Below are 27,897 nucleotides of genomic sequence, written 5' to 3'. Positions count from 1 at the left end.
TTATCTCCTGATGATCAGTTAAGAGCTGATCAGCCGAAGGTCAAGGTCAAGAAAATAAATACATTTTTCAAGGTATCTCTGCATCCCATAGGACTAAACACCCGACCTAAAGCCTATACATATACATACATAAATCACAACAACAAAGTAAAAAATTATATATAGTAACGCATTCACTTTAACTGGACATGATCAACAGCCTTTTTAGATTAACCCATCATTCCTCATCATATGATATTTGATGCTTTTCATTTACAATTAGATTCCCTGAAGATTGTTTCACTCACTGTGCAAAAGATTCTGTACAATAAAGTCACTGATTTGGTTTCACTTTGCCTCATTGATTCACAAAAGACAACGCTATGGTATCTAAATGTGACTTAATAATTCTTTTGCTCTTTTCTCCACAGTTAAACCAACTGTCATAGATGTCGACATATTTGTGAACAGCATTGGACCAGTGTCATCAATAAATATGGTAAGTGGACCCGAGCTATAACTGTTGCTCATGAGTTGAGCATAAGTCACATGTGTGGTGCAATGGTGGAAACAGAGATTATGTTTACAATATTCCACTGTTAACCAGATTACGACAATAGCCTGAACAAGACACTGTCATTTAAACAGTATTTTCTGATTATCTTAACCTGAATAAAGTCACACACAGATTAACCAATAACTGATTCATGCATGTGGAGTATTGTGACCGTAGTCTATAGACATCTATACGTCTCAATCACATTCTAACGTCTGATTGGAGTTTTCACAGCATTCTGCAGCATCGACATACAGCAGTTACAGACTGCTTGACGACAGTGTAATTGAAATATTGAAAAACATAATAAATTGAAATATTGTCTTATTCTAAATATGGTCAATAGTCAGAACATTGGTGTCCATGTAAACATAGTCGCAGCACACTGCAAGGTAATGGGTTATTTCTGAGAAAACTGGATCTTGGATGTTTAAGAACAAAGTCTTTCTCAAGACAGCATCACTCAGTTCAGGATTATATGATTTAATCAGAATAAATGTCATGATGGAAATGCCTATGTAATATATACAATGCTGATATATATATATATTTCGAGTCGAATTTAAATGTCGGGGCTGACTGACACTTGGATGACACCACAGGAGTAATAGCTGTGTAAATGATGGTTTAAACAAGCTGCTCACAGGTTTAGATATTAACGGAGTTGTGTTAGACTGCAGCTATAAATGGTGTATGAATCTGAAATTGAGAGATGTTATGTTGTTGAGACATTACTGTGTTTATCAGGGGCTGGCGAAGGTTGTCTCCCAGAGGCGTGACTTTATCCTCCCTTTTTAAATCACAGCTTACAAGACTTTATGAGCCTGTAGAGAGACAGGCTTTAACTTTGAGGCTGAGGGGAGGGAAGGAAGGAAAGTGGGAGATAAGAGGGAACGTACTGACTGGAAGAGGAGGGCGAGAGGCAGGATTTTCCTGCATACGTAGAGTTGAATATACATAAAGAATTGTCAAGTAATGGAGAGTTATGGGTTTTTGAAAAGCTTACATAGTATAGATGGTCAGATGGACGGGCTGAGGGAGATCTTTAATTAAGAGGAAAAACAGATTTAACATCATGTTGAAAGAACTGCAGAGCAAAACAGACAAGACACTTGAGACATTTTTAGACATTGGGTCTGGACCTTCTCCGCAGTTTGTCTTTCCCACAAGCACAATGCAGCGGAGGGTTCTCTGCTCAGATGCATTCACAACAACAATTATTACCACCACAAACTCTCTTGACAACTTCGTCTGTGTCTTCTACGTGTATGACACAACTTTTTTACCTGGAGAAATTTGATTTCCTTTCGTTATTTTGTCGTGTGTTAGAACCATCAACCTCCCCACTCGCTCGCTGTAATCCAGTGGGAGATCCACTGCTCTCTCAACGACTTCTGCGAACCTACCGGGGGTGAGGCGCGGAAAGTCCGCAGAAACTCTGAGGCTCTTACTCAGACATTTGCTTTTTCACACATACACATCCTCCGAAGAATCTGTAGAGAAACTCCGGGGTCCAGTGTATGTCTGAAAGCAGCTTTATTGGACAGCCCACCTCACCAAGAACACTGGTGTTGATACTGTGGTACGAGTATGATGATGACTACAATTATTTCTCTTTGAATGACAAGATTCTAAATCACTTCTGTCGTAATAATTATCTACACAGGGTAAGGTCCCAGAGGACCAACAAACATATTGGAGAAAGTCTGAATTATGACATAGAAATGAGAATTAGAAATTAGAAATGAGAGTCACTTAAAGACCTTCTGTTTGCTGTGTTACTGTCGACCCCTCTGCTCCACTGCTAAATCAAGACACCGAGTGGTGGTTGTAATGGCTCTCTTCCTTAGCTTGTACTCTGCAAAACAGTTTCTCTTCATTAAATGATTTAGAGCTAATACTATGTGATAATTGGCATTTCATTTTTGTCAATTAACAGAGCAGTATTGTATATTATCTAAACTTAAGTATACTGCGTAAGTAAAGTAAATATATTTGGGTTTAGGTGAGATGCATCAAATGCTTTTTGTTGCAGAAGCCTCTTCTTGCTCCTCAACTTATTTGCGATATGTAGAATAACTTTATCGTTAAACAGATGTGTTTCAGATCAGCAGAAAGGCCCTGCTAAACTACGCTGGCATTATCAGTTATTTTGGATGATTCAATTTCAAGTCTAAGTTGGGTGTAACACACGGATGTTACACTGTTCTGATGTGTGAGTGTGTGAGCTTTCTACCTGGTGTGGAGCCACCTCTTGCAGAACACCTGCTGGTTGTATAAGCTGAACTCAGCATTGAGTCAGAGTATCTGAAAAAGGAATAAGCTGTGCTTGCACAGATCTGTGTGACCTTCCAACAAACAGCAAGTCACTGACAATAGAATGGTTATGAATACATGTATTTTCTTGACACAGTAAGATGACACTTCAAATGTGCGTATTCTAATCACAGGTTGAAACATTTTACATCTCTTTTACTTGTGTAATTTATAAAACTGTGCAGTCCCTGTCATTTTTGTATCTTGTCATATCGGCCTAATATGGGACATTGTATTGAAAAGTTAAGTCCTGTTCTTTATGATGGTATTTCTGAAATATTCAGCACCCATGCACAGATAACAGCCTGTTACTCTGTTTAATGTGAAACAGCACTACTGCATTCTCCTGCATCTCCAGTGCTACTATGACAAGTATGCAAACATCCCCCTCTTTACCGTGTGACTAGCTCATTTGAAACCCTATTGTCAGAAGGAGTTATACACAGGGCCATCAGTTGTCATACTTGTATTGTTTCTAATTACAATGCAGTGTATAATTCAGGGTGTCATGACTTCTCCATGAGACCGATGGTGATTCATTTCCTTCTCTTTAAGAGGAAAATTAGGAAATCAAAGTACAATCAAAGAAAAAAAAAACTCCAATATCCAAAGGATATGAACTTATTAACATTGACTCATTAAAGTATTGGACGTTTGACATACAGGTGGGGATACCTACATACAATGCCTGAATGGTTTGAGAGGAGTGGCTGCTGGAGTCTATTCTACACATGCTAAGTGTGAAGCAGATAAGAAGAATGGTTCTCAAGATCTACAGAGGTTTTTTGGAATTAGTAGACTTATATATTCTGAAGTTTTAAAAAAATTATTTTATCTTGCTGTTAAACGTTTAGGCAACAAAGCTACTTGGTTAGGTTTTTGCGAAAACAAGTTTATGGTTAGGTCCAGCATAAATATTGACGAAGTGCATAGATGGCAAAGAATGTAGCTCACATGGTAAGAATGGAGCTTGTTCATTGGCACACTGTTTGGTTGCACGTATTGTTATGTTGCTTATTTGTAGTTTTTCCTTTCTGATTGTTTTCAGTTGGCGCTTGCTGTTTAGTGAGGTTCAGGCAGCAAAGCCACTTGGTTAGTTCTTGCCAAAACAACAATGCTTGGTTTAAGTATAAATACTGACAAAGTGCATAAATGAAACAAGATATGTTGGGTATAAAACAGGACTTTCACTCAGAAGACATGTTCAATTCTTACAAGATATATTATTATTTTCACTTTCCACTCCTTTAGGTGTAGGCACCAAAATGACCCTGGGACTGAATTTGCCATTTTCCACATATATGTATCGTGTGTACAAGGACTCACACTACAATCTTAGCATTGTGTCTTGGTTGACAATATGTGTTTTCCATACAGCTGCAACAATATCTCAACAAATACATAGTGCAATACAGTGCTGCAGGCGTCATATATTGTAGTTGACCAAACTGTGAATTAACATCCGTCTGATTCCCAACACACTACTACTAGCTGTTTCCATGCAGTCATGTTACCTATCCAGAGATTACAGGCTATCGCAAGTGTGTGCAAAAACGTTCCACATGCATATTTGACTGTTATCAGTCTTTACGCTTGCTGTGAGCATCCGTTATTTTTTGTCAACTACCTTCCATCCATTTGTCTGTCATTTTTTCTTCTACAGACTCACTAATGATGAACCACAGCATGAGTGACTCATTCAGAAGAAGCAACAAACATTATGTTAAGTCGGAGAAGGCAGCATCTTTGCAATTATACGGAAGCTATTTTTACACTGAGGTCATGCAGTGTCAAAGGCAACCTTGCGTAATCCAGATTTTCCTTCCAAAACAAAAGCCGACGCCAGTGGGATCCCCAATGCTATTGTCATCTGTGGAGAGAGCCACTCACTCAAAGTCTATCACCCAACGGATACCCAGAGAAATACAGTGTTCATGCCAGTTCATTTCAGACTGCATAAGTGAGCTGCTGGCGGGGCTAATGCAACATCCCTGGTACTGTGGCTTTCTTTTGGCTCCCAGCACAATATTAATTTGCAATGTCCCCGCAATTTGCAGCTCACTAATTGTTTGGCTCATACCTGCTGTGAAATGAGATGGGCATGATATTTTTTATTATCTTCAGTGGGTAAGTCAGCTGGTCCAACTTAGTTATTGGATGACTCAGGTAGCAAAAACACAAAGGGTATTTCACTCAATAAACCGCAGTGGTGCATCTAATTCATATTTCTTTATTTTTTCAGTTTTTCTGGCTGGAAGACTTTGGTAATGAAGTCACTAGCAGGAGGATCATGTAATGAGGCTCTTGGTAACGCCACAAACAGAACAGATCTCAGTGGAATATTAATATGCTTCCAGTGCCGTTCAATCAGAATGTAATGAACGATCAAAATAGATATTTCCTGTTACACCTGTGCTCACAACTTTCATGATACCAGTGTGAACACACTACGAGCTCCCTCTGTCTTTTATAGTGCTGTGACAGACAGTCCCTAAATTCATTTGAAGAGTAATGTAAGGTTTGGATTCCCATCAAGACATAAGCGACCCTGTACTTCTACTGTTCTACTTACTACGATCGAAGCCCTTAACTTTTCAGAAGGGGTAATATTTGAAGCAGATACCGGATGTAGTAACAACAAAAAGGAACAATTCACGTTTCTCACAGTGCATTAGATTCAGCATTTAACAAATAATTGGATGTAGGGCCACGATACAGTGTATTATGTTCCTTTTAGCAGAAGATACATCGAATATTTCCAACAGGCACCTAAAATGTTTTATCTTTACCTATTGTGTTACCTGAATTGTTATTGAAATAAATGTAGAAATGTAAAACCATTGACCCTGATCTTTATTGGACTGGTTACCTCAGAACCGATTGCTTAAGTTCACCACATAGGAAGTGCATATGTGAAACCCTGGCTGTTGTTGCACTGCAGCACATTGAATCAAAGTAGAGATTCCTCCTTCTAACTGTATCTGTGCACTTGACAACAAGCAGCAGGTCACTGCAGGTGGGTGATGAAGTTTTCTTTGTTGCAAGTGACCTTAAACTGGGTCTAATGAGGACACAAGGTCCCAGACAAGGGAACATGACAAGATGTCTCAAAGCACAGGACAGATACAGTATGGACTGTATGGCTTTTACGGCAAGTGTCTGCCTCACACTGCAGAGCTGGAGCTGCATGCTTTGTCCTAATTTACAGTAGTGCAGTGAAGAGAACTGGACTTTTGAACATTAAGTAAGCCCTCTGCCCTAAATATACACACACATTTAGGTAGGAACATGTTTATTTTACTTATATGTTCAGATGTTAAAGTTGTGACTATTTCATGTCTGAATAAAAAGGAGTTATTTCTACACTGAACAGCAGTGAACAAGGACAGAGACGGTGGGGGATGCTAATAGGAAAGTAGGAGAAGGAGCGGATAAGGAGATTAGAACTTCTCTGTTTATGTTTAATAAGACAGGCTGGGGAGTCTGTGGACCAAGTGGAACATGTCTTCTTCTATGTCCTCTGATAAACTACAGCAGTGGTCGGCACCTGGGTTAAACCTCAGGTCAAAATCCCTGCCAGATCATTCGAAAAATGTATTTATTTCTATTTCACCATATTGGACTGACATTCACTGGTGCCGATTTCCGACATGACAGCAAAATTCATTGGAGCACAATTGTGTAACTCTTGTTCATTTTGTTGCTGCAATGATTTCTATATTGAGTGGAATTACAGAGCTTTTGTTTTGAAAAGTTGTGAACTTGAGACAGAACATTGTGTCGAGTGCTTCACAGATCTCTGAAACAGCTGACATGCAATACATGAAACAAATAACTTGAGTAAATCATTCGAACTTGTATATAAGACACACATGTTAACAGTAATAAAGTAAATTGAGTTTCATGTTATACAAAACATTGACTATAAAATCTGTGCAAAAAACAGAATTTGATTCATCATAGGTGACGTGTGGAGTTTCAGAAGGAAAGCTGCAACCAGCATCATCCCAAGGAAACAGTCCATCGCAGCAGGCTTTAGAACAGGCACTGCGCTCGTTGTCTAACAGTGTTTTGTATTAGTACGATTTTTCTTAAGTGGAACTAAACTGTAAAAATTGTGATCAAGGGTTGCTTAAATATTATGGCAACAAAGTGACATGTAATATAATTGAGTGGATTTTAAATGCTACAAATTTAATTAAAAAAACATTGAATAAATTAACTAATCTAAACCAGTTTAATCACAATCAATTTCAAAAGGAAAACATATTTACATTTACTAATTATCCAAGCAACGTTTATTTATCTATTAGATTATTAATTATCCAGGTCAAATGAATTTATATTTACCATTTATCTGTGTGAAATGAATTTATATTTACTAACTATATGGGTGAATTGGATTTAGATTTACCAATTATCAGCAATAAATTAATTTAGAGTCACTTATAATCAGGGTGAAATTGATTTGGATTCACTAAACAGTCCTTATTCTAACTTATATATTAGCACATATACAATACGTATTTCAATTTAACTTTTAAATTGTATCACAGCACTTTAGATTTATTCAATATTATTAGATGCCACTTTGTTGCCGTAGTTTTTCTATTAAAAATAAACTCAATGTCATGCCTTGTTGTGTGGTCAACAGATCACAATGACAAAAGAACAGCAGGTACAACTGCATTTAACAGTGTTGAAGTTGAATTGCAACATGACAAATACAATATACTTAACAGAAGGAGGAGCTATAAAACAATGGTTAATACATGTTGGGAAGTCGTTAATGCAAAAACCATGTGTTAATTTAGTGAACGGTGATAAAAACCAAAGACCTTCCATTAAGTAAAATTCATAATTTTTCTGCATCTTTAACTTTACTGATAAAATATGAATAAACTTTACTAACTGATAGACAGCTGATTTTATTCAAACAAATTTTAGTAAAAAGAAAATAATAAATTCCTCAAATGTTAGACTCCAAACTAACTAACAGACTCATGTAAAAGTTACTATTATTTATTCAGTAAATATTAGTTAACCCCAGTCACAGGCCCTGAAGGAACAGCCTTAAGACCATAAATACAGCTATAGGACAGAAATACTTTTGGCTATACAGTGTGTACCTCTTTATTCCAAAACACGAGCTTCCCATTTCCCTGGGGTAAAACTGATCCGCACTCCAGTTTGAATAAATTCATCATGTAGGGTCCATTTTCAGTGTGCAGCAGTAGCTTTGATTTGACTGCAAGTATATACAGTACCTCTAACTCAGCAGCCTTAATATAGCAGCTCCTCTGAGGTTTTGCAGTGAAAGACCCATTTTCTTCACAGCGATGCCTCCTGTAAGGGCTCAAAGCAGCTGCAGGGAGGGCGGGGGGGGGGGGATCAATACTCTTTCGGCACATTTTAACGTACACACTCACGTGGAATTATAGAAGACTTTACTAAGCTGGAAATTCAGGTGTGTTATCTGTAACTCACCATTTCCTAATGTGATTCTCCCAGCGCTTTACACTCGTTTATTTGATTTGCAGCACTTTTCCTCCTCTGGTCATTAAATCTAACAAAATTGTTCAGGTTCTTCTCCTTTATTAAAATCAGCTGAGTGCCAAACAATTACAGGTCATGAGCACCTAGTGGCTCTCTTGATTATAGACGTCATTCTTATTAGTGAGCTATTCAAACTGGTGCAGAGACTGGGTAGAAGGTCAAATGTAATTTAGGTAGTGGCAGCATTATGAAAGTTGCAGGACGCACTTAATATTTTCATTATATTACATATTTTTCTGTTTATATATTGTCACCAAAGATGCCTCTAAAGCCCAACTGTTGCCGAGGAGAATTTTTGGCTTTGTTTGTGCGAGTGTGTGGCCCCACTAAAGCCGAGATCACACTACACAACTTTCAAATTTGACAGATAGCTGCACAGTTCACACCGCACAACTTCATGATGTGTGATCAGGAGTCTTGGAGTCGTTTGAGTTCACACTACACGACTGACTGGCGACAGAGGAGGTCACACACTGCATCTCTCACCAGGAGAAACCTCAGACTGGACCCCAAACTACTTCAAATCGCAAAAACACAAGCAAGAAGAGACACGTGAATCTGAATGATCAATCTGCTCTTCTGTGTCAACCTGTGAAAGAATGAATAGAGAGCAGCTCCATACAGCTCTGGCCGAATAATTTTGTCCAAGCCAAACTACCGACCTGAACTTGACAGGCATTCAGTTTTTTCCGTCTGAACCGGACCCGAGGCCGATGCAGTTAATATAAACTGCACTGAGTCTGTGTTACTCTGTCCAACACATGCATGGTTATTACTTGATTTCAATGCAATTCCCGTTTCCAGGCATGTGCAAAAAACACGTGTACCCTCACCACCTTCACCCCCATGCTGCGCTCTGATTGGCTGGAATTGGCTGGAGTTGTCACCAATTCCAACTTCCAGGAGGTTGGAAGTCAGACTTGACAGGTACTAATCAAAAAGTGTCTCCAACAGCGTCAGTGAAGAGTTCACACACAGCAAACTGCCGATCAAGCACCAATCTGGGGTTTTTGTCGGCGATTAGCAAAACCCGTCTGCGAATGGCAAATCAGGCTGAAAATCACCTAGTGTCGGCATAGTCAGAAAAATGAGGCATAAACTGGGATCCATCAGTCTTATCCACATAATTTTTAAATAGCTGTTTATATAACCATCTTTATACAGTAACTAGCTAAGCAATCACATATCTTCTTATACACAATACTGTAGTGGTTCATCTGATGAAATTGTATATAGATTGCCAGTGATTCTTTCAATCCAAACCTTTTACACAGGTTTTGCAGAGTAATTTACTGCTGATGTTTTCCCTCTAATCTATGATAAAGTTTACTGTCCTCAACAGGATAATCATTTTTGACTAATTTCACACAAGCAGCTACTGTAACTGACAGGCCGGGGGTTCAGTAAGACTACACACTGCCCTCCACCATCACTGTAGGGAGGAAGAAATACCTGGAGGTTTTGTATGTTGACAGTGTACATTTACTCATAGGAAATGGTGTGACCAACTGTGACTTCTGTGTTTTTCACACTTTAAGGTGTTAAATCACCACAAGTAACAGCTCCGAAGACATCTGATGGTTATATCTCAGCTGAGTACCTTTGTCATGTTAACATTACATGATCTGAGCAACACAGCCTCAACATGATAGAGGAAAATGTTTGTATTCAGTTTACGATTGAGAAAAGACACTGAGCACTGCAAAAACAATCTAGTGGATCGTTTCATTCTGATCTGAATGAAAAATTCTGTATACATACTCATTATAGATGTAATCCAGTTCTAACAACAGGTTGAAAACAGATCTTGCATAGTAAAGAAAGTAACATGAAATGATCACATGGAGACTAAAAGAAGTAAAAATTAGACAACAGTTAGACAACAACAAAGAAGAATCTCAAGAATGTGATATTTCCATAAGGGGCTGGTAGAGAACAAACACAGAAATCAAAGAGTGAATAATTAACTAATGTTTGTCACCAAAAAAACAACTTCAAATGCATGATCATGTTCTACAGCCAGGTGTGTGAATATGCATCAGTTTGCTAGCAGGTTTCCTTTTTACACACCAAACTGACATCGTGAACATTAAATGGTAAGGCCACTAACATGGCTGTGGACCAAGTCTAATTGTTTACTGATGATTTAATAGATCTTGGACAAAGGGATTCAGGAGCCAATTCTCATGCAGCATAACAGAAAGAAAACAAGCCGCACCACCATCATCATCACTTCAGATCTAATAGATTATGTTTTTTCAACAAAATAGAGTTGCTGCTGTTGTGCAGTTATTGCTGAAAACACATGCACTGCATCCTGGGAGTTTGTGGTCAGCACAATGGTGAGTTAGGCAGATCAGTGAGAGATGCCAGGTGAGGTCTGTGCTCCACATATGGCCCAGTGAACATGTAAAATGATAGATGGTGCCGCTGGTGAAAGTGATGAATGATAGATGGCACACAGAGATGTGCTGCTGAAACACATAATGCTTCTACTCACGCTCATTTAAAAGGAAAATCGATTCTATTGAGTAGCAGGTGAATTTGTTCCCTTTTTGTCTGTCTCTTGCTGAGAATACAGAACTGAATTATTATGATGTTTTGGAAATGAAACGAAACCAAGTGACACTGCACATTTATCCACTTCCATGACTTGTGGTTCTCTTATTTTAGGAATACCAAATCGACATCATCTTTGCCCAGACGTGGATTGACAGCCGTCTCAGATACAACAGCACGATGAAGATACTGACTCTAAACAGCAATATGGTCGGACTTATTTGGCTGCCAGACACCATCTTCAGGAACTCCAAGAATGCGGATTCCCACTGGATTACGATGCCTAACCAGCTGCTCAGAATATGGAATGATGGGAAAATACTTTACACCTTAAGGTAAACACACATATTAAGAGATAAATCGAGCTAAGGCTTTTACCATTTAGGGACGAGGATTAAAATGTATATACACACATTTAGAGTTTTCGTCCTTAATTATACAGGATGTTTTATTACCAGTTCTTCTGTGTGCTCCGGCAGTCTGCCAGTGAAAATACCAGCAAAATAATTAGCACTGTTATCTGCGGCTGTGCACATTTGTTGCACCCATATACTAGTTAATTACATGTACCTGAACCTTGCCATGTCAACAGTGACGTTTCAAACAGTGTCATCAAATATAGGTGATTAAGTTTATTGTAGAGCTGCAACATTTATGTGATGCATATAAGCATCTTAAATGTTTCTGTAATATTTCAAGACAAAATGCCAAATGTTTTCAACCATCCAGATCTCCCTGGGAAATTGCAACCTGATCTTATTGTTTATAGAAAAAACTATTAATAGATTAATCTGATTATTTTTGATTAATCAATAATGGAAAGTGATCATATTGAAACACTCCACAAAATGATTGATCGCACAAGTTATTAATGTGCCTCTGATGGGCATTTCACAGATACAATAGCTGAAACTGGCTGACAACCTAATCAAATATTATTTAATTACTAGACGTCTCTCACCTGACTTTTCCATCAACACCCTTTTATATGACCCTTGTGTTACTCACTGCAGAATCAGATTGTCTAAACAGAGGATTACGTGTTGGAAAGCCAGCAGGCACCATTTTGGGGCATACGCAGTGTTTATTCACCTGTTGAGTCAAGATAGTCGACATTATCCAAATGAGTTGCTTAGACATAGTTGTAGAGCTAGGGGCTATTATAGAATGAGAGAATACTGAGAATGGAAATAATTACCTTTTTAAATTGGATCATTTAAACCGGAAAATGACTCAATTAACATGTAGTTTGAGGAAGAAAAAAAAGAAAAAAAATCGCTATTTATACATTCAGTCTAATTTATGGGTTATTACATAGTGTGTTATCTGAAATCATCATTAGCATTTCTTAACATTGTTCCTGTAATGCCATTCACAAATCCCCAATTTTCTGTGCAGTGTGACAATTTATATGACCTGTTTGGAACCAATAATGTTTATCAATAAACCAATTTGTTAACATTGTCACAAATTCAAGCAGCCTCTATCACTAAGACCTTCATGTGAAACAATTTGCGATGCTAACTTTCCCCAAAAAGAACACCACAAAGCAATTAGCCCCTGTTATTAGCAATTGCAGCGCAAACTGCAGTTAATTTCCAGCACCAATTTACTAAGGCAGCCACCCTTGTGCCCCAAAGCACTCTTTGTAATTGTAGCACTCCACATTAATATAAAGTGCTCTTTCACTAATAAGCATCTTTTTGGCATTGTCGTAACATTTGAATGTTAATACAGGAATGACAGTACCTATGGGATGTGGCACAAAAGGTATTCCAGCATTCAAATATCTGTCAAGGAAAAGTTTTACTTCCTCTCTCAGTTGTCCCTAAAATGAACCTTCCCCAAAACTTCCTCCTAAAACTCTAGATAATTTACTGGATTATATACAAGATCACAATTAAGGCACTGATTTACAGCATTATGACCTTATCAAAAACGTCACACCATCTGAGAACCTATAGGTAAGACAGCAGTGGTAGTCTGATCTACACTGAGTTTCAACATTATGTACAGTGACCAAGACGTCTCACACAAGCGCATTTACAGAAAGCATGAATGAAAAAGTGACAACACAAATAGAAAAGCCACACAACGGAAACACAAAAACAATGGAAGTGAGTAACAACGGATGTTGACAGTGGGACGACATTTTCTGAAAACCCGGACAAGCCAGCTGCCGCTTGAAATGTGATCCCTGTCTATTTGAGGTGTTACGGTAGAGGTGCTTGTTGCACCCAAAAAGATTTCGTAAAAACTTTTTTTTCCCTCCTTTTTGGCTGCTCCACCTGTACCTTAACACATGGTATAGACAAATTCATTATAAGCAGCGGCTTGCTTCTCCACGTTTTCACCGATGATTACTAACATGACCGCAGTAAGTTATTTTGCTTGTTGCATTGTCACTTACTTCAACTGTGGTTGGGTTTCTGTGAGTCGCTTTTGTAGTTGTGTTGTGGCTTTAGCATTTGGGTTTTCCTTTAATGTGCTTGTGTGAGACGTCTCGGCCAGCGAAGTTATGCACTTTCAGGAAGTTCATTTTTGACTATATTCCTAAAACATTCATTAATCCATCATCACTCTTTGTTTTCCTTGGCTTCTCACCCAAGAATATTCTTCCATATATCTCTAAATCCCAGAAAGATGCTTCAGTCTTTGCCAACATACAGTATTTGCCTATGATTCTCACAGCCTAGAGGTCTACTCAACCTCCTTCTCATATACACCTGAAGAGAGGTTTAATGAGTTGCCTGCATCTTGACAAGAGTAAATATACACAACAGGGGCGGGTAGAAACTATAATTCAGGCTGGAAATTTGACTCCATCCCTGGGCATCCTCCCACAAACCAAGAGACTAGGAGTCCTAAAGACCATTAATTTTGTATTTCTTGATGTAGACGACTATGGCCACTATGTTCATCTGGCAAGAAAGTCAACCAGATAACAAAATATATTTAAGAAAATGTAATCGACCAGCAAATGTAAAAAAGTATCCATGACAAACTAATTGTAGAAAGAGAGACCTGGCATTAGCTGCGCCACTGCATTCCAGCAGAGCAGCCGACTTGGTAGGTTAACAGGTAAGCTAAGAGTTGTGCCTGTGCCAAGAGGTCCATCAACTCGTTCCTGCTAGTTATATCATTGCTGATGAAGTTGAGTGGTCATTGCAAAACCAAAACCACCCTCATGCCAATGGGAAATGCTCCGGTGATCCCCACGGGCAGTCCGCCACCAGTGACCAATCATGATAGAGAAATATAATATAATTTTGTATTTTTGTATTTTTTGTTTGTAATTTTCCTTTTTTGGTACCGTCTCATCCACTTGTGGAGTGGGAGGGGGGGGGGATGTTCAATATTTAACCTTTACAACTATTATCGCTTATTCCATGAAAAAATTATTATGAAAAAAAATCCAGATTCTTAATCGCTACTGTTAGGTATTGTAGATGTGGAGGATTACACGATCTGTGATGCATCGTGTTGGGCCGAGGGAAATGTAACAATTCATAGAGAGCTAGTCGAGTCTCAAACAAAGCCCCAGCTACATCCTTTTCTCATGCAGTCCTATTGATGTTGACTATTCAGGAGCGTGCACACTTTGAGCACTAATATCCGTCGATGGCTTGAGAGGAAGACAGTGAAATGTCATTTAGTATTAATTGTGCAGTGGCTTGGCTGGAGTAAACAGAGATGACATTTCACGATATCCATGCCTCTCCCATACACATGGTATTGTTCCAATTCCACGCTGTAATGAAATTTACACATCATACCAGAGCAGGGGGCTTTTAAAGTGCTTTCTCTGCTTTAGTCTTTTATGTTATCTTAACATATTTATTATACACATTTTCTTGGAATTGTTATATAGTGGACAAAAGACCCTTTTTATAGAAAGATGCCACTAAATTGCCGTTTCAAGCCTTTGCTGGTTTACATTGAACCAAACAAGGCCAGAAACAGTGTCACAGCGTCCACGTCCGTCTTGCGTTTCTGGCTCTTCCTTTTGCACACACATTGACAAAGGCAGAAGAATAAGGCCTCCTCGAATCCATGTTCATGCTATTAATACACAATTGTGAGGTGGACTGAAGCTGCAGCCTTGCTACTTTGAAGACACCCTGTTAAAAAGGGGCTGAAGACCTTCTGAGAGGCTGCAAGTAGGCTAGACTGGTGCTTTGAGCTGAATGTAATATTGACTGGCTACCATCCTCACAATTACAATGCTAATGTTAGACACAGATTTGTGAATTGAAAGGCTTCTCAGACTGCCAAACACTGTTTTTTAATAATATGAGAAAGGATTTTATAGGCGTCTATGCATGCATATATGTGATTGGACAAACAAAACAGAATACTTATTTATTTGCTTTGCATTAAAAGTTAATCCATGTTCTGATCGCCCCTATCCAAGCAAATGAGTGAGCTGCGCCCCTAGTGCAGTGCCCCTTTTAACCAGGCCTGTTTGTAATGGGCTGTTTTCTTGGCCTCTGGTAATACCCTGGAGGTCTAGAATACACTGTCACCTTCTATAGTTTGTGTGCTGGACATTGTGTGTAGAGTTTTGTGTTCATCCAACCTGGTTTATCTGCAATGAAGCTGTTGCACGTCCATGTTCAACTGGATTCTGTTTTTTTGCACCAATTTTATAGTCAATGTTTTTAATAACATGAAACTGAATTAATGTTATTACTGCTCACGTGTTTGGTTCATATTCAAGTTTGAATGATTTAGTTAAGCTTTTATTTTTTATTTTATTATTTATATTAAACAAAGTTGATCAATATTGACTGATTGCCTGTCTTAATTGGGCCATTAACCATACACATGCCAATGTGAAGCCAATATTATGAATGGTTGTTCAGATATGCGTTCCACAGGCAGACAAAGATTTCTGGAAATAATAGAAATGTAGATTACGCAAGCATGACTACAATTGCAGCCCAAACTTTAACAGAAAGCAGACTTCGCTTGTTTCTCAGTCAGATGATTTAAACGCTATTTTCAGGGGAACACAGATTCCTGGTGTACTGAAACAACCTTATCTTCAGGCTCTGTTAATTCAGGCTGATGTGTGAAAATACTTCATCATGTTAAAGAGGTCAAGCACATTTCTTGTTGCCTCTTTCTTTTTGAGCTGAGAATCACTATTTGTTTGCTTCAACCAGTTTATAATTGAACACCAACCACAAATTGGCTTCAAAATTATATCCGCAGGTTTGTGTTGTCTTAAGGGACAGCTGGCCTGTAGCTACACCACAGACAGATTTACACAGAACCTACATGTGATAATTGCAATTGGCTGTTTCCTAAGAAGTGTGTGTGTAAGCTTGTCAATACTTTATCATGAAGCTACACATGGCACCAGAACAGTGGGAAGATATACAATGTCAAACTGTGTCCGTCTTCACACCACACCAATGTTTCTCAATACTTGTCCAGAGAGTGAACACAGCTACTCATCACATCTAGAAATGTGTGTTTCTTGAGTTTTGTAAGTTATTGGCCAATGGAAGCTGTCAAAGGTCTGCAGGGCCTAGGTTTCCTGAGGAGGCCGATAAAAGTCATCAGAATACATCTTTATGTTTCCAATTCAGGTTATTTCTCTCGTAGATAATAGCTCTCATTTAATGGTCTTACATTAAGCACACAGCATGTTAACAAGAATGCAATGATGTTGCATTTGCGATATTTACTTTATTACCTACTGATAAATGTGTCCCCATGTGCACATCTACAAAATCCAAACAAAACATGGACTCACAACCTTTAATTTGCTATCGAGCGACTGATGTATTAATGAAATGTGTATGTGTATTTAATCTAAAATTTACTTATAATATACATGATAGATTATATCTAAACCTGAAAAACTTAAATTAGAAAAAAATTGGGGTCTGTATTTATATAGCGCTGTTCTAGTTGTAATGACCAATCAAAGCCCTGAATGGGGGTGACCGGGTCTGAGGTCAAACCACTAACCTTCTGGTTGTTGGGGGCGACCCACTCGAGCTCCTGAGCCACAGCTACCAATGAGCACTGGTGGTTATTTTTAAAAACGGTTTAAAAGGTCTTTGTTAACTACAATTGAACTTGATTGGCAATTTATGTAGAAACTGAATGAGGCTGTAAAGGGCAGATTTTTCCCAGCTCCAGTCCATGTGTTCTGAAGCTCGTGATTTAGAGATGTTTCAATCTCACAGCTCAGTCTCACACTAACGGATTATTCTCATCAAATCCCTAAACCGCAGAGGGGTGGCAACTGTTAACTGGTCGAGACTTTTGTAATAATCGTTACTACTCTAGAGGCTGAGGGACAACTTAAAAACCAATATGCACCAATGTATTCACTCACATGTTAATGTTGTATTATAATAATAAAAATGATATAAGATACGTTGCCAGTAAATAAAATAAAATTGTATTTACCCATGTGGTTTACTACTGTAGCAAAACAGTAAACATTCACTCTTTTCTTTGCAGACTGACAATAAACGCAGAATGCCAGCTTCAGCTGCACAACTTCCCCATGGACGAGCACTCCTGCCCTCTCATCTTCTCCAGCTGTAAGTACACCTTCCACAACACATTGATCTCTATAGCTGCTTTTAATAAAATAATAGAAATATCTCCGTGTGAAAAAGCAGTGCCAAGCACGTTGAAGACACAGACGAAGAGTTTGCGGTGATAAAAGCCGACGCTGTTTTCGATGTGCTGTAAACAAAAATCATGTGATCTCTGCAGCCGAATGAGTACGTTACATCCTGCCTCTGCCTGCTGGGTCACCCCTCACCTGTCTGAAATCAGCTTGAGGGGGAGGGATCAGGAGCCTTTTACATGCCTGTGTTCAGGGGCCCATTTTCTCAAACAGAAACACCATCTATTTCTATAACTTCCTATTAGAACATTTCAAGCTGTTTTATGTGGCATTCCTTTGTTTTCTTGTATTCCCTGATTATGTAATTATTTATTGCCAAGAAGCAGGGCTTTAATTTTGAGTCGACCCCTTCATTAAAAGTGAACTCCAAAGTGTCTCAGGAAGCCTCAGCAGTACAGATGCATCAGCTCGTCTGGGGGAAAAAAACACGTTAACACTGATGACTGTGCTGTCCTGCTGCCTTGTCATTAGAGATCCATGTAACATGCACCATGGCTACTGCTCATTCACCAAAACCTGTCCCAAAACGTGTTCATTTACAAGCCAGCAGCCTGTTGTATCTGTTGCCTCTCATAATGAGGCTGGTTTGCAGGTAGCTATGGCAACATTTGACCAATCTGATTCAGCTCCTGTTTCCACACAAGTACAATAAACTGAAGAATACTGCGGGTGCACTGAAGTACAAATTCCATTCAAATCTATTACATATACTATATTATCATATTATAAGTAAAACACAACTTGACCCCAAGTACTGTGGACTAACCTTTGACTCAAGCTAGCTCGTTTCATAACAGCTCTACAGAGTGAATGTCGTTCATCTACTTAACTTTAAATGTCCTGTATCTAGCACTAAATGAATCATGCTGCACGAGTGACATGTTATCTGCAGTGGATCTAAAGTATCAAGATCACTGCTTGGCTTCATCTGAGGGGACATTACAACCTTTTTTTACCATTACAAATCCATCATGTCTCTGGGGAATTGGAATGATCAACTGAGTGCAATCCAAATATGCAGCATAAATAAACAGACATAAAGAGAGCGCAGTTATCAGGTTGTTTACTAAAGGTGCTTTCAGACACGCACTGGGGTTCACTACACTTCTAACACACGTCAGATGCAAAAAAAAAGAGAAAACAAATATCTCCGGGTGAAAAGGCGTTGTCACACACATAGAAGACACCGAAGTAGATGTGTAGAGAGTTTGAGGCCATAAGAGCTGACAATGGTGTTGTGGTGCTGTAAACATGATCACGTGATCTCTGCAGTGGAGTTAATACGTATAATCCTGCCTCTGTCTGTTGCACCAGGCTGCTCCACCACTCGCCTGAATAATACAGAGGTTTTGTGACTGTTGTGAACGCGTCTAAGCAGAGAACCTCCTGCTGTGTTGTGCATGTGTGACAGGAAAACTCTGTAGCTAATTCCCCAGATTTTACCCGGAAGTCATGTCTGAAAAGATGCAATAGTCAAATTAATAGAACACGACCAATATGTATTTGTTGGAACGATGCAGGTATTATGTAGTTAAAAAAAAACTACGGAAACCGATACATCATTATACACATTGAAACAAATTTGCCATTTATTCCCAAAATGTGTTTTAATCATGAAATGTATAATAAATTACTAAAAACACAATTACAACCAAATAAATAAAACTTGAATCAAGAAAGTAAATGTATTTTAAAAATTGTAAACAGAAATGCACATCTTTTCTGCATTGTTTACTAAATGTTTAGCAATAAAAAGAATGTTTCATATAGGTGCATATCAGCAAATTCTGATATGTCTGTGAAAGACTTTCTTCGGGCAATTTTAAATATTACTCTTCTCATTATTAAGAAGTTTAAGGTTCAGAAAATATGACTGGCTCCCTTAATGTGTTTAATCAAATTTCTTGACAAAAAGTTTCACAGCTGGATTTTGTTATTTTTTTTATTTTGGATAATTATCACTAAACTATGGTTCCTCCAGCCCTATGGAGCATTTTATTATCTTTTTTAAGCTAATTGTTTGCTTTATGAACCATAAATTTACTCTATGATTTAACCTTCTTCCAGCCACAGCAACCAGCTGCTGAAAAATATTCTAATAACCGAAACTATATTCCATCTGACAATCAGATATTTGTCTTTGTAGACTGGAGCAGAGCTAAAATAAAGTGACATTTATGTTGTCATGATAGATAAATAATTATAAAAATTGCTAACATTGCCCCGCTTCCGCTGGATGTTTGAATAGGCACTTGTTTGCTAACGTGTTAATCAAAAAACTGGATAAGTTGTTGCAGTCACAAAATGACGAATTACTTAAGCTTAACAGTAGTTTACAAACCATTTCATTGCACTTGGTTACTTTGGTCACAGCTACATGTTTGCATTATATGTGATTGTGTGAAAATATGAAATGTTTCTAAATTCATGAAATATTTCCACTCCAACTGAACTTACTGTCATTATACGGTCTATTTTTTATATTTGCCCTAGTGCTTCCCTGTTAGAGTCACATCTCCATCAGTACATTTTAATGTGGAACATCAAAACACTCAGTAATAGAAGGCTGCTGAATCCTAGTATTAAATATTTTTGGACAATAAGACCTTTTCATTACCGCAGTTGTAAATTAATCTTTCTCTTGCACGGTGGTGATAATCCCTTTTACACTGGATATTTCCACAGAAATCACTACACTGAGACACTGGCCTATTTTTATTTTTAAATACTAAACTGACCAAACATGCAGATTATTATTTTGCAGTTACTGTAGCTGTGTTAAAACAGACTTGACCAATAAAGACAACACATTTGAATTGTCTATTTCAGAAAATACATGGAAACATTTTGAGGAGACTGATCCAATTCAAAAATCAATAGTCAGATGTCCCTATAAACAGTGGAACTGGTTTGACTCATGTAATTATCTTCCAAATAATTATTTAATACTAACATCCCTCTTTGTGTTAAGATCCTCACAGAGGCTTGGTACTGAAACACTGCCCAGGGACACACAAATAAGAAAGATTTTAGTAAAAAAGACTAACCCTTTATATATCAAATTCTATTTTATGGTTTTTCACGTTGTGACTTCATATGTGAAAAAATATGTTGTATAAAGTAGAAAATCAGATTGGTTTCCTCAGGTTACGTTACTGAAAAAAATACTCTCTTATATAAATGACAGACATAAAATGTGTTCCAGATAATAATGGTTACTCTGGATGAAATTAAATTAGTTCTTCAAAAGATGTATAAATAAGTTAACTAATGGATGAAGGTTTTACTGCATAAAAAGGGGCCAATTTTTTTTCAGTTTCTTTCTCTCAATGCCAAAGAGGAGAGAGCTGCCTGAGCGCACAGGAAATTTTTATCAAAAAAGATAACAAGGCAGTCGCCGAAGACTTTGTTATGTTGTCAAGATATTTCTAAGAAGAAACTCAATGCGAGACGTCTGAAGGCTGGTGTGGATTGTAGAAATACGCAGGACATAAAAAGAGCTTCAAAGTGACCTGGAGAAATCTCGAGTTGTGTTTCAGCTGGTTTCTGGGATAACATTCTAAGGACAGATGGAACCAGAATAGAAATCTTTGCAAGTATAGTGCATTAGTTTGTTTAGCTACTGGCTTTCAGTAATATGTATATGTCCCCCATGAGGGAAAGAGAAGTACAGCAGTAGATGGAGGTAATGCACCTTGACGTTGGTTGCCAGCCGCCAATAAGCCGAACAAAGAAGAAGCTTTTCAGTGAATGAAAGAAATGATGGAATCAGAGAATTTCCAAAATTATGAGGAAAACTGTGTTTGAGGTGAGGGTTGACCTGTTGAAAACCTTTGGAGAGCTTGACAAGGAATCGTGCAAACTTAAAAGACCTTGAATTTATAGTAGTTGAGAAGAGGCACAAACTACCAGCAGTAGTGCAGGGAAAAGAAACAACTCTAGATGGCTACAGAAATTCTTTAGAAATTCCCGTGCTGAAGTTCCTGCAACCAAATATGTCGACGATGAATAAACATTTTCTGTTCCGATTTTAATATTTAATATCTGCTGTGTGTCATGGTCTTGTACCCTGTATGATGCTTCGCCGGAACTTGGCCTGTTCTGTCTATTCAAGAGCTATTTAACAATAAACTATTATTTTCTGCAAATTTTGAATTCAGAAGTGAATCTGTGACGACATAATTAATAGCAAATAAGAACAGTGGTAAATGTTATTGTAATTGATTCGTAAAGCAGATTTGAAAATAATTACTATTTAGGGCAACATTCTCTCTCACAGTTCATGTTTTTCCTAATTGAAAGCCTATTACATCGAAGTGCCATCAGGTACGATCATAATATTGTTACCTTTTCTTCTTAAAACGATTATATGTCTGTTTAAGACGGGAAGGATTCAGGCTAGTGCGACACCAAAGATGGAATCATTAACCCATCACTAACCTCACTTGATCGATTGTAAAAGCACTCCTAGGCTTGGTGCACATCATGTGAAGGTCAGGCACAACATCAAGATGGATTCAGTACCTTATTGAACCAAAACTTTCATTTAATCTACATTCCTTCTGCCTCTGTCTTCGTTCCAGACTGTCTTTTCATTAACCAGCCTCCGGCACAAGACAAATGTTGCTCTGGGTGGCCCTAGGTCTGTCTGCACAGGGTATCCATCATGAGGATGCGCCACGTAGCACCTAGGGTCACACACATGCTCTGTGTAATTGCAGATGGATACCCACGAGATGAGATGATTTACAAGTGGAGGAAGAACTCTGTGGAGGCGTCCGACCAAAAATACTGGCGTCTCTACCAGTTTGATTTTATGGGCCTGAGAAACACTACAGACATAATAAAGACTACAGCAGGTAAGAGGCACTGTTACTTTCCCAGGTTTAATAAATGCAAATGTGATGAGGCTGTGGCTTGCAGAGACTTTCACAAGATGCTTTCAGTCATGCACAGAACTCCAAATAATCCCTTATTATTTGGAGGAGCTGTATGCGAGAACGCAAATGTCCCTGTGAGAGGCTCCGGACTTTCTCTAGAGTTTCTTCTGCCATCCTCCTAATAAATACTCCAGATAATGTCCAAATTAACTAATGTGAGAACACAGCAGGAGATCCTCCCGATGATTCACTGCGAGCAAGTGGGTGTGTTGATGACATTTCCAACACGCAGCAGACGCAAAAATGAAAAAACTAAAACAATAAAAATATCTCAGGATGAAAAGCGGTGCCACATTGAACACTCCAGTGATTTGTGTTGTTGTGAACAAGTCTGACGGGAGAATGTCCTGCAGCATTGTTCATGTGTGAAATGCAGACTCCGGAGAAAGTCCGGACATTTATGTAGTCACTAGTTGAAGGAAGACGACCATAGGACATAGTGGTTGCAATGCTGCACTGAATTCCTTTTAAAATCACTTCACTTTCTTTAGACCAGTTACTTTTTTGGGGACTGTACATAATAACCGTCCTCAGCAGGCTGAATAAACTGGTAAAAGGACTGATCTTGTGTGCTCATACGTCACAAGATCACATTCACCCTTTCACACAAAGCATATTTTCCAACATTCACACATCCCATTCTCACACTGTCATCAGGGACAATTAGGGTTCAGTGTATTGCCCAAGGACACTTCAACATGCAGACTGGAGGAGCTAGGAATCGATCCACCAACCTTGCGATTATTGGATGACCCACTCTACCTCCTGAGTCACAGCTGCCGTAGTTGTCCTTATTAAGGCTAATTCATCCTGCTCACTTCCAGCAGCTTGCTAAGAAATTACCTTTATGGTATGAATGACAAGTTGTCATATTTCAGCTGTCGGACAGAATTTACGTTTTAGTCGTGGTTGATTCTGCGTGGTAACATGACAAGCAGTTCGATACTACTTCACAGCTATCCTATGCTTCAGCAGCGGGGAATGGTGGAAAGTAGAGTATATACTATAGAGGTAACTACAAAATGTAATAATATTTACTGCTGAAAAAATAACAGACTATCAAAAAATGGGTTAGATTTTGTGACCATCGTGCTTTTAAAGTACTCAGTGAAACATGTCGATTTTTTATATTATGCACATCAGAAACATAACTGTTGGTATGTAAAAGGTTCTCCTATATATAGCTGATTGGCTAATAAAATATATATCAAACATGTTTATAATGAAACAGTTATAGATCCATAGATATAAATAGCAACAAGCCACAAGTTTTTTACGAAAATCCAGACACTCACAAACTTGATGTCTTTGTTAAAGGAGAAAAGTTAAAGGGGCGCTGGATTTTAAATATATTGGAATCATTCTACATTCAAATCTATCATTTCAAAAGCATGTTAGAAAGGTGACCAATACTATCAAAGTAAACCTCACTAACTTCAGACACACAAGGAAAAAAATGACATAGGCAACCAAACTTTTCATACAAGCTATGATCTTCTCTCACATATTGTTTCACGAGCTGGTCAAAAGCAAGCACGATGATTCCTCTACCAACTGAGCCCCTTTACAGGCAGATGTTAAAAACAAAAAAATCTATTTAATTAATTATTAGTTTGAAATGATCCTAGGCTCATCTTCAAGGTTTTACATGGCCTGCACCTCCCCCACTGGGTCAGTTTATAATGGACAGTAGTGGTCGGGCAACAAGGGAAATCACCAGAGGGGGCGGTGTTGTGCAGTACAGCCACATCAAGTTTGGGCAAACACTCATCTCAGTCAGCTCCACCAATCATTGGAATCATTCACCTGTTGACTTGAGAAGCATTGGTAATTGTTTAACCTTTAAATATTCACTTGGCACTTCACTCTTAGACATGGCTTACAACAAACTTGTGATTATCTGTAATCACTTCACTTTCTCTAATGTGATTTAGTTTACATGTGTATTTGTGGCTGTGTCGTATCTGAGTGTTGCATTACACTGTTTGATTTTTATCATTTATTTTAAATCATGTTTATTTTGCTTGTTTTGATTATGTGTTTAATCAAAGGTTATTCATATAATTATTAAATTATACTATATTAAGGGTCCGTATAGTTAATAATTTCTATGGACAATTAATGTGCATTTTACATGGCAATCGTTTGATTGCCATGTAAAAAGCTAAATTACATTACATTACATTTAGCTGACGCTTTTATCCAAAGCGACTTACAATAAGTGCATTCAACCATGAGGGTACAAACCCAGAACAACAAGAAAGTACAATTAGTCTTCAAAAAGCCAAACTACAAAGTGCTATAAGTAAGTGCCTTTTTTACTAATTACATAAGACAGGTAATTTTATTGTTTTTCAGGTTGCCTTTTAAAAACTGGTTGGGGACAACAGTGGAAAAATGGCTAATAAAGCCAACTCTGTTTAATTTACAGTATTTGGTTTGTTGATTAATGAGCACGGTTTCCTATCAAATTAATAAACCAATCATTTCTTACAAATAACATTATCTGAAATCAGCTGGAGAGAGAAACATGTGTTACAATATACACAGCACTGCATGTTAATGATTATAGTCGTTACATAGTAAAACAAAATATTATAATGATTATAATGAATAATAAATACTTCACATTTATAAGAAGATATTTTAAGTATAGAGTATAGATTTTTATATACATAACAGAACAGAGTTTCTAGTTTATGTCAGCAGGCATGTGTGTGTGTCTGCAAAGTTTGACACCGAGCTCTGCTGTTGTGGCCACAGGGGACTATGTGGTGATGACGGTGTACTTTGACCTGAGCAGGAGAATGGGCTACTTCACCATCCAGACTTACATCCCCTGCATCCTCACCGTGGTCCTCTCCTGGGTGTCCTTCTGGATCAAAAAGGACGCCACGCCAGCCAGAACGGCTTTAGGTACTGTGGACTCACTGCGGTTCAGTAGCTCTATCCACACCAGGACAATGTGTGTGTGTCTGAAACTCTGCTTTTGAGTCAACATTTTTGAACTTCCATTTTAACCATGTTTTGCTTTGAATATGCTTCGTTTTTATGTGTCATTATCTTTACTATGTGGATATTTATTTGCCACTTAACTTGCGTCACTCCATCTGCTTCTTCTTCTGTTTTGTTGTGCTTTTCCCCTTCTGTGTACACACTCTATTTGTTGTTGTTGCAGTCCTGTGGAACATTCTGGTTAAGGTAACTGATTTCAGTCTTTCTTTTCCCTTTTTTCTGTTTATATTTTATCCAACATTCATATGTTTCAGTGGAGATGCGTTTGCTGAGCCCTTCAGTTAAAAATACACCAACTTCAAAGTTTAAGGCTTAAAAATTTAAGAAATTATGTTTTTTTGCTTTGGAATAATTTGAGTATGAGGAAAACATCAGCCACTACTCACAGTGAACCACTCAGCCCTGCTGTTGTTTCATCTGCTCACACTGTGCTCTAAACTACATTCCCCACTGATGAAGAGGGATAAAGGTAGAAAATGAATGAGAGTGTCATCTTTTCTTCAAAGCATCATGAACAATTGCTTGTAAATCAGGAGAAGGAATGAAGACAATGAATGGACCTTAATTGTAAAGGTACAAGGGCAAACTGAGACCATGTGGGAGAAAAGATGAAGCCACTTACATGTAATAAAGAACTGGAGTGAGTCAGTGCCAGGAAGCAAACCTTTCACTTCAGGTGTGAGTCACAATAATATAATATTGAACTGTACTAAGTATGGGTATAAGTATAAGTGAGCCCTCATTGGGACTTTTCTGAGCGAGTAGCATATTTTTCCGCTCAACTCTGAATACAAGCTCATTCTTTTAAAAAATCCCTTGCTTGCTTCTTGTGGAAGCAGCCTGATTGGACGTAAAACAGCCGAACAGAATTGCTTCCTCCCAGTCTGTGATTGGCTGATTTTGTGATATAAGTACGCTGTGCCAACTCAAGGGAGCGCTCAGGCAGAGTTGGGCACACACAGGACAATTTTTTGTTTGCTCAGATTAATATTAATATAATATAAAATATAAAGTATGTGCTTGCGAGAGTCCCACTGCACACTCACTAATGTGGCACAAACATGACGCTATAACTAAGCACTGTAGCAAGTTATCACACAGTAAACCAGCTTGTAGGTTAAGCCGTCTCATACATTGTGCCCTCAACCAGCTGCCATCTCATCCATTGTGTGGCACATTATATGGCAAACCTAACAGTTACATCCACATCAAGCTGCCCGTCAGTAGAGATACATGTGTCCCAGACTTTTCCCTCTCTAAATCCAAAGCTTATTCTATCGTAAAGATTAAAGACTGTAGAATCTGTGTGTCAGCAGAAGGCAGGTAGGGGTAATCACTGTTGCAAGCAGAGGCTAAAGGAAAAGTGTGAGATGTCCGCCTGAAATAGATGGGGCCAGCTTGTTACCATGGGAACCTCAGTGAAACAGTCACAGATGGGTTTTTTTTCCCACATGCTATGGAGGACAGGGAGAGGAGAAAATTAAATCATTCAGAAATGCCTGTCAATCTGAGTGAATTCAGAAACATCTGCTGTTCATCAGAATGAGAGCCCTTCTAGCTTGGCAGCTAATTTGCCCAGTTAAGATAAAGATATGGTTCTCTTAATAATAAAAGAGAGGTGGACTCCATGCAGTAACCCAGAGAATCCTAAACTAGATGAATCTACAGTTTTACCATTACAGTTTTTTTTACAGCACCCTATCCCCACATTTCCTCCAAGGATCAGAGGACTAACATATACAGTATTTTGTCAAAGAGGTCGGTCATAGTGATAAACATCAACATCCCCAAAAGTAAATCAAAAACAACAAACTTAAGTCATTTTAGGTAGTTCATATCACACTGATATATGCTTAAGTGTTCATGTTTCTAATTTGGTTCCAATTATTCATTTGATGCTATGAAAATGGGGTGAAATGTGATGATTGACAGCTGAGACTTACTTGCGATTGGTTGAGCGCGTTCATCGATGGGACCTCGACGCCACGGTTCCAGTTCCACAATACTGCACAGACTCTGGCTCCAAAATGACACCATCAGCACAAGATGGCGGGAAAAAAAATGCTAAAAGGAGAGTGGATATTGGCCATAAATTCTAATGGTTACCATGTCTGCTGGATGAAATAGGCAATTGTTTGCTTTCACAACTTAGTAAAGCAATGGGAAGCAGAGACAGCAGCTCTTTAAGCTAAATTCTAACATGGCTACAAGGGCATCTGTAATGTGCTAATGTTTAGCAGGGAATGTTCTCCATCTAAGATGAGCATGAGGGCACATAAGGCAAACTGGTGTAAGTGTAGGGCCTTCAACCATGAGGT

The 27,897-nt window shown here is 38.4% G+C and overlaps 1 protein-coding gene across 1 annotated transcript in view; it reads left to right on the top strand.

The window, feature by feature from the left end:
* The first annotated feature begins 414 nt into the window (after nucleotides 1-414).
* The window catches only part of LOC118120613 (gamma-aminobutyric acid receptor subunit gamma-3), a 36,518-nt gene continuing 9,035 nt past the window's right edge, over nucleotides 415-27,897 (top strand). The window contains exons 1-5 of the mRNA XM_047342768.1: nucleotides 415-478; nucleotides 11,081-11,301; nucleotides 17,450-17,532; nucleotides 22,346-22,483; nucleotides 25,328-25,480. Coding sequence (XP_047198724.1) covers nucleotides 476-478; nucleotides 11,081-11,301; nucleotides 17,450-17,532; nucleotides 22,346-22,483; nucleotides 25,328-25,480 — 598 coding nt within the window. The 5' untranslated portion in view covers nucleotides 415-475. The remainder of the gene's footprint in view (nucleotides 479-11,080; nucleotides 11,302-17,449; nucleotides 17,533-22,345; nucleotides 22,484-25,327; nucleotides 25,481-27,897) is intronic.

This window comes from Hippoglossus stenolepis, chromosome 14 (assembly GCF_022539355.2).
Source record: "Hippoglossus stenolepis isolate QCI-W04-F060 chromosome 14, HSTE1.2, whole genome shotgun sequence".
Taxonomy (NCBI): domain Eukaryota; kingdom Metazoa; phylum Chordata; class Actinopteri; order Pleuronectiformes; family Pleuronectidae; genus Hippoglossus; species Hippoglossus stenolepis.
This window is presented reverse-complemented; position numbering and strand designations above follow the sequence as displayed.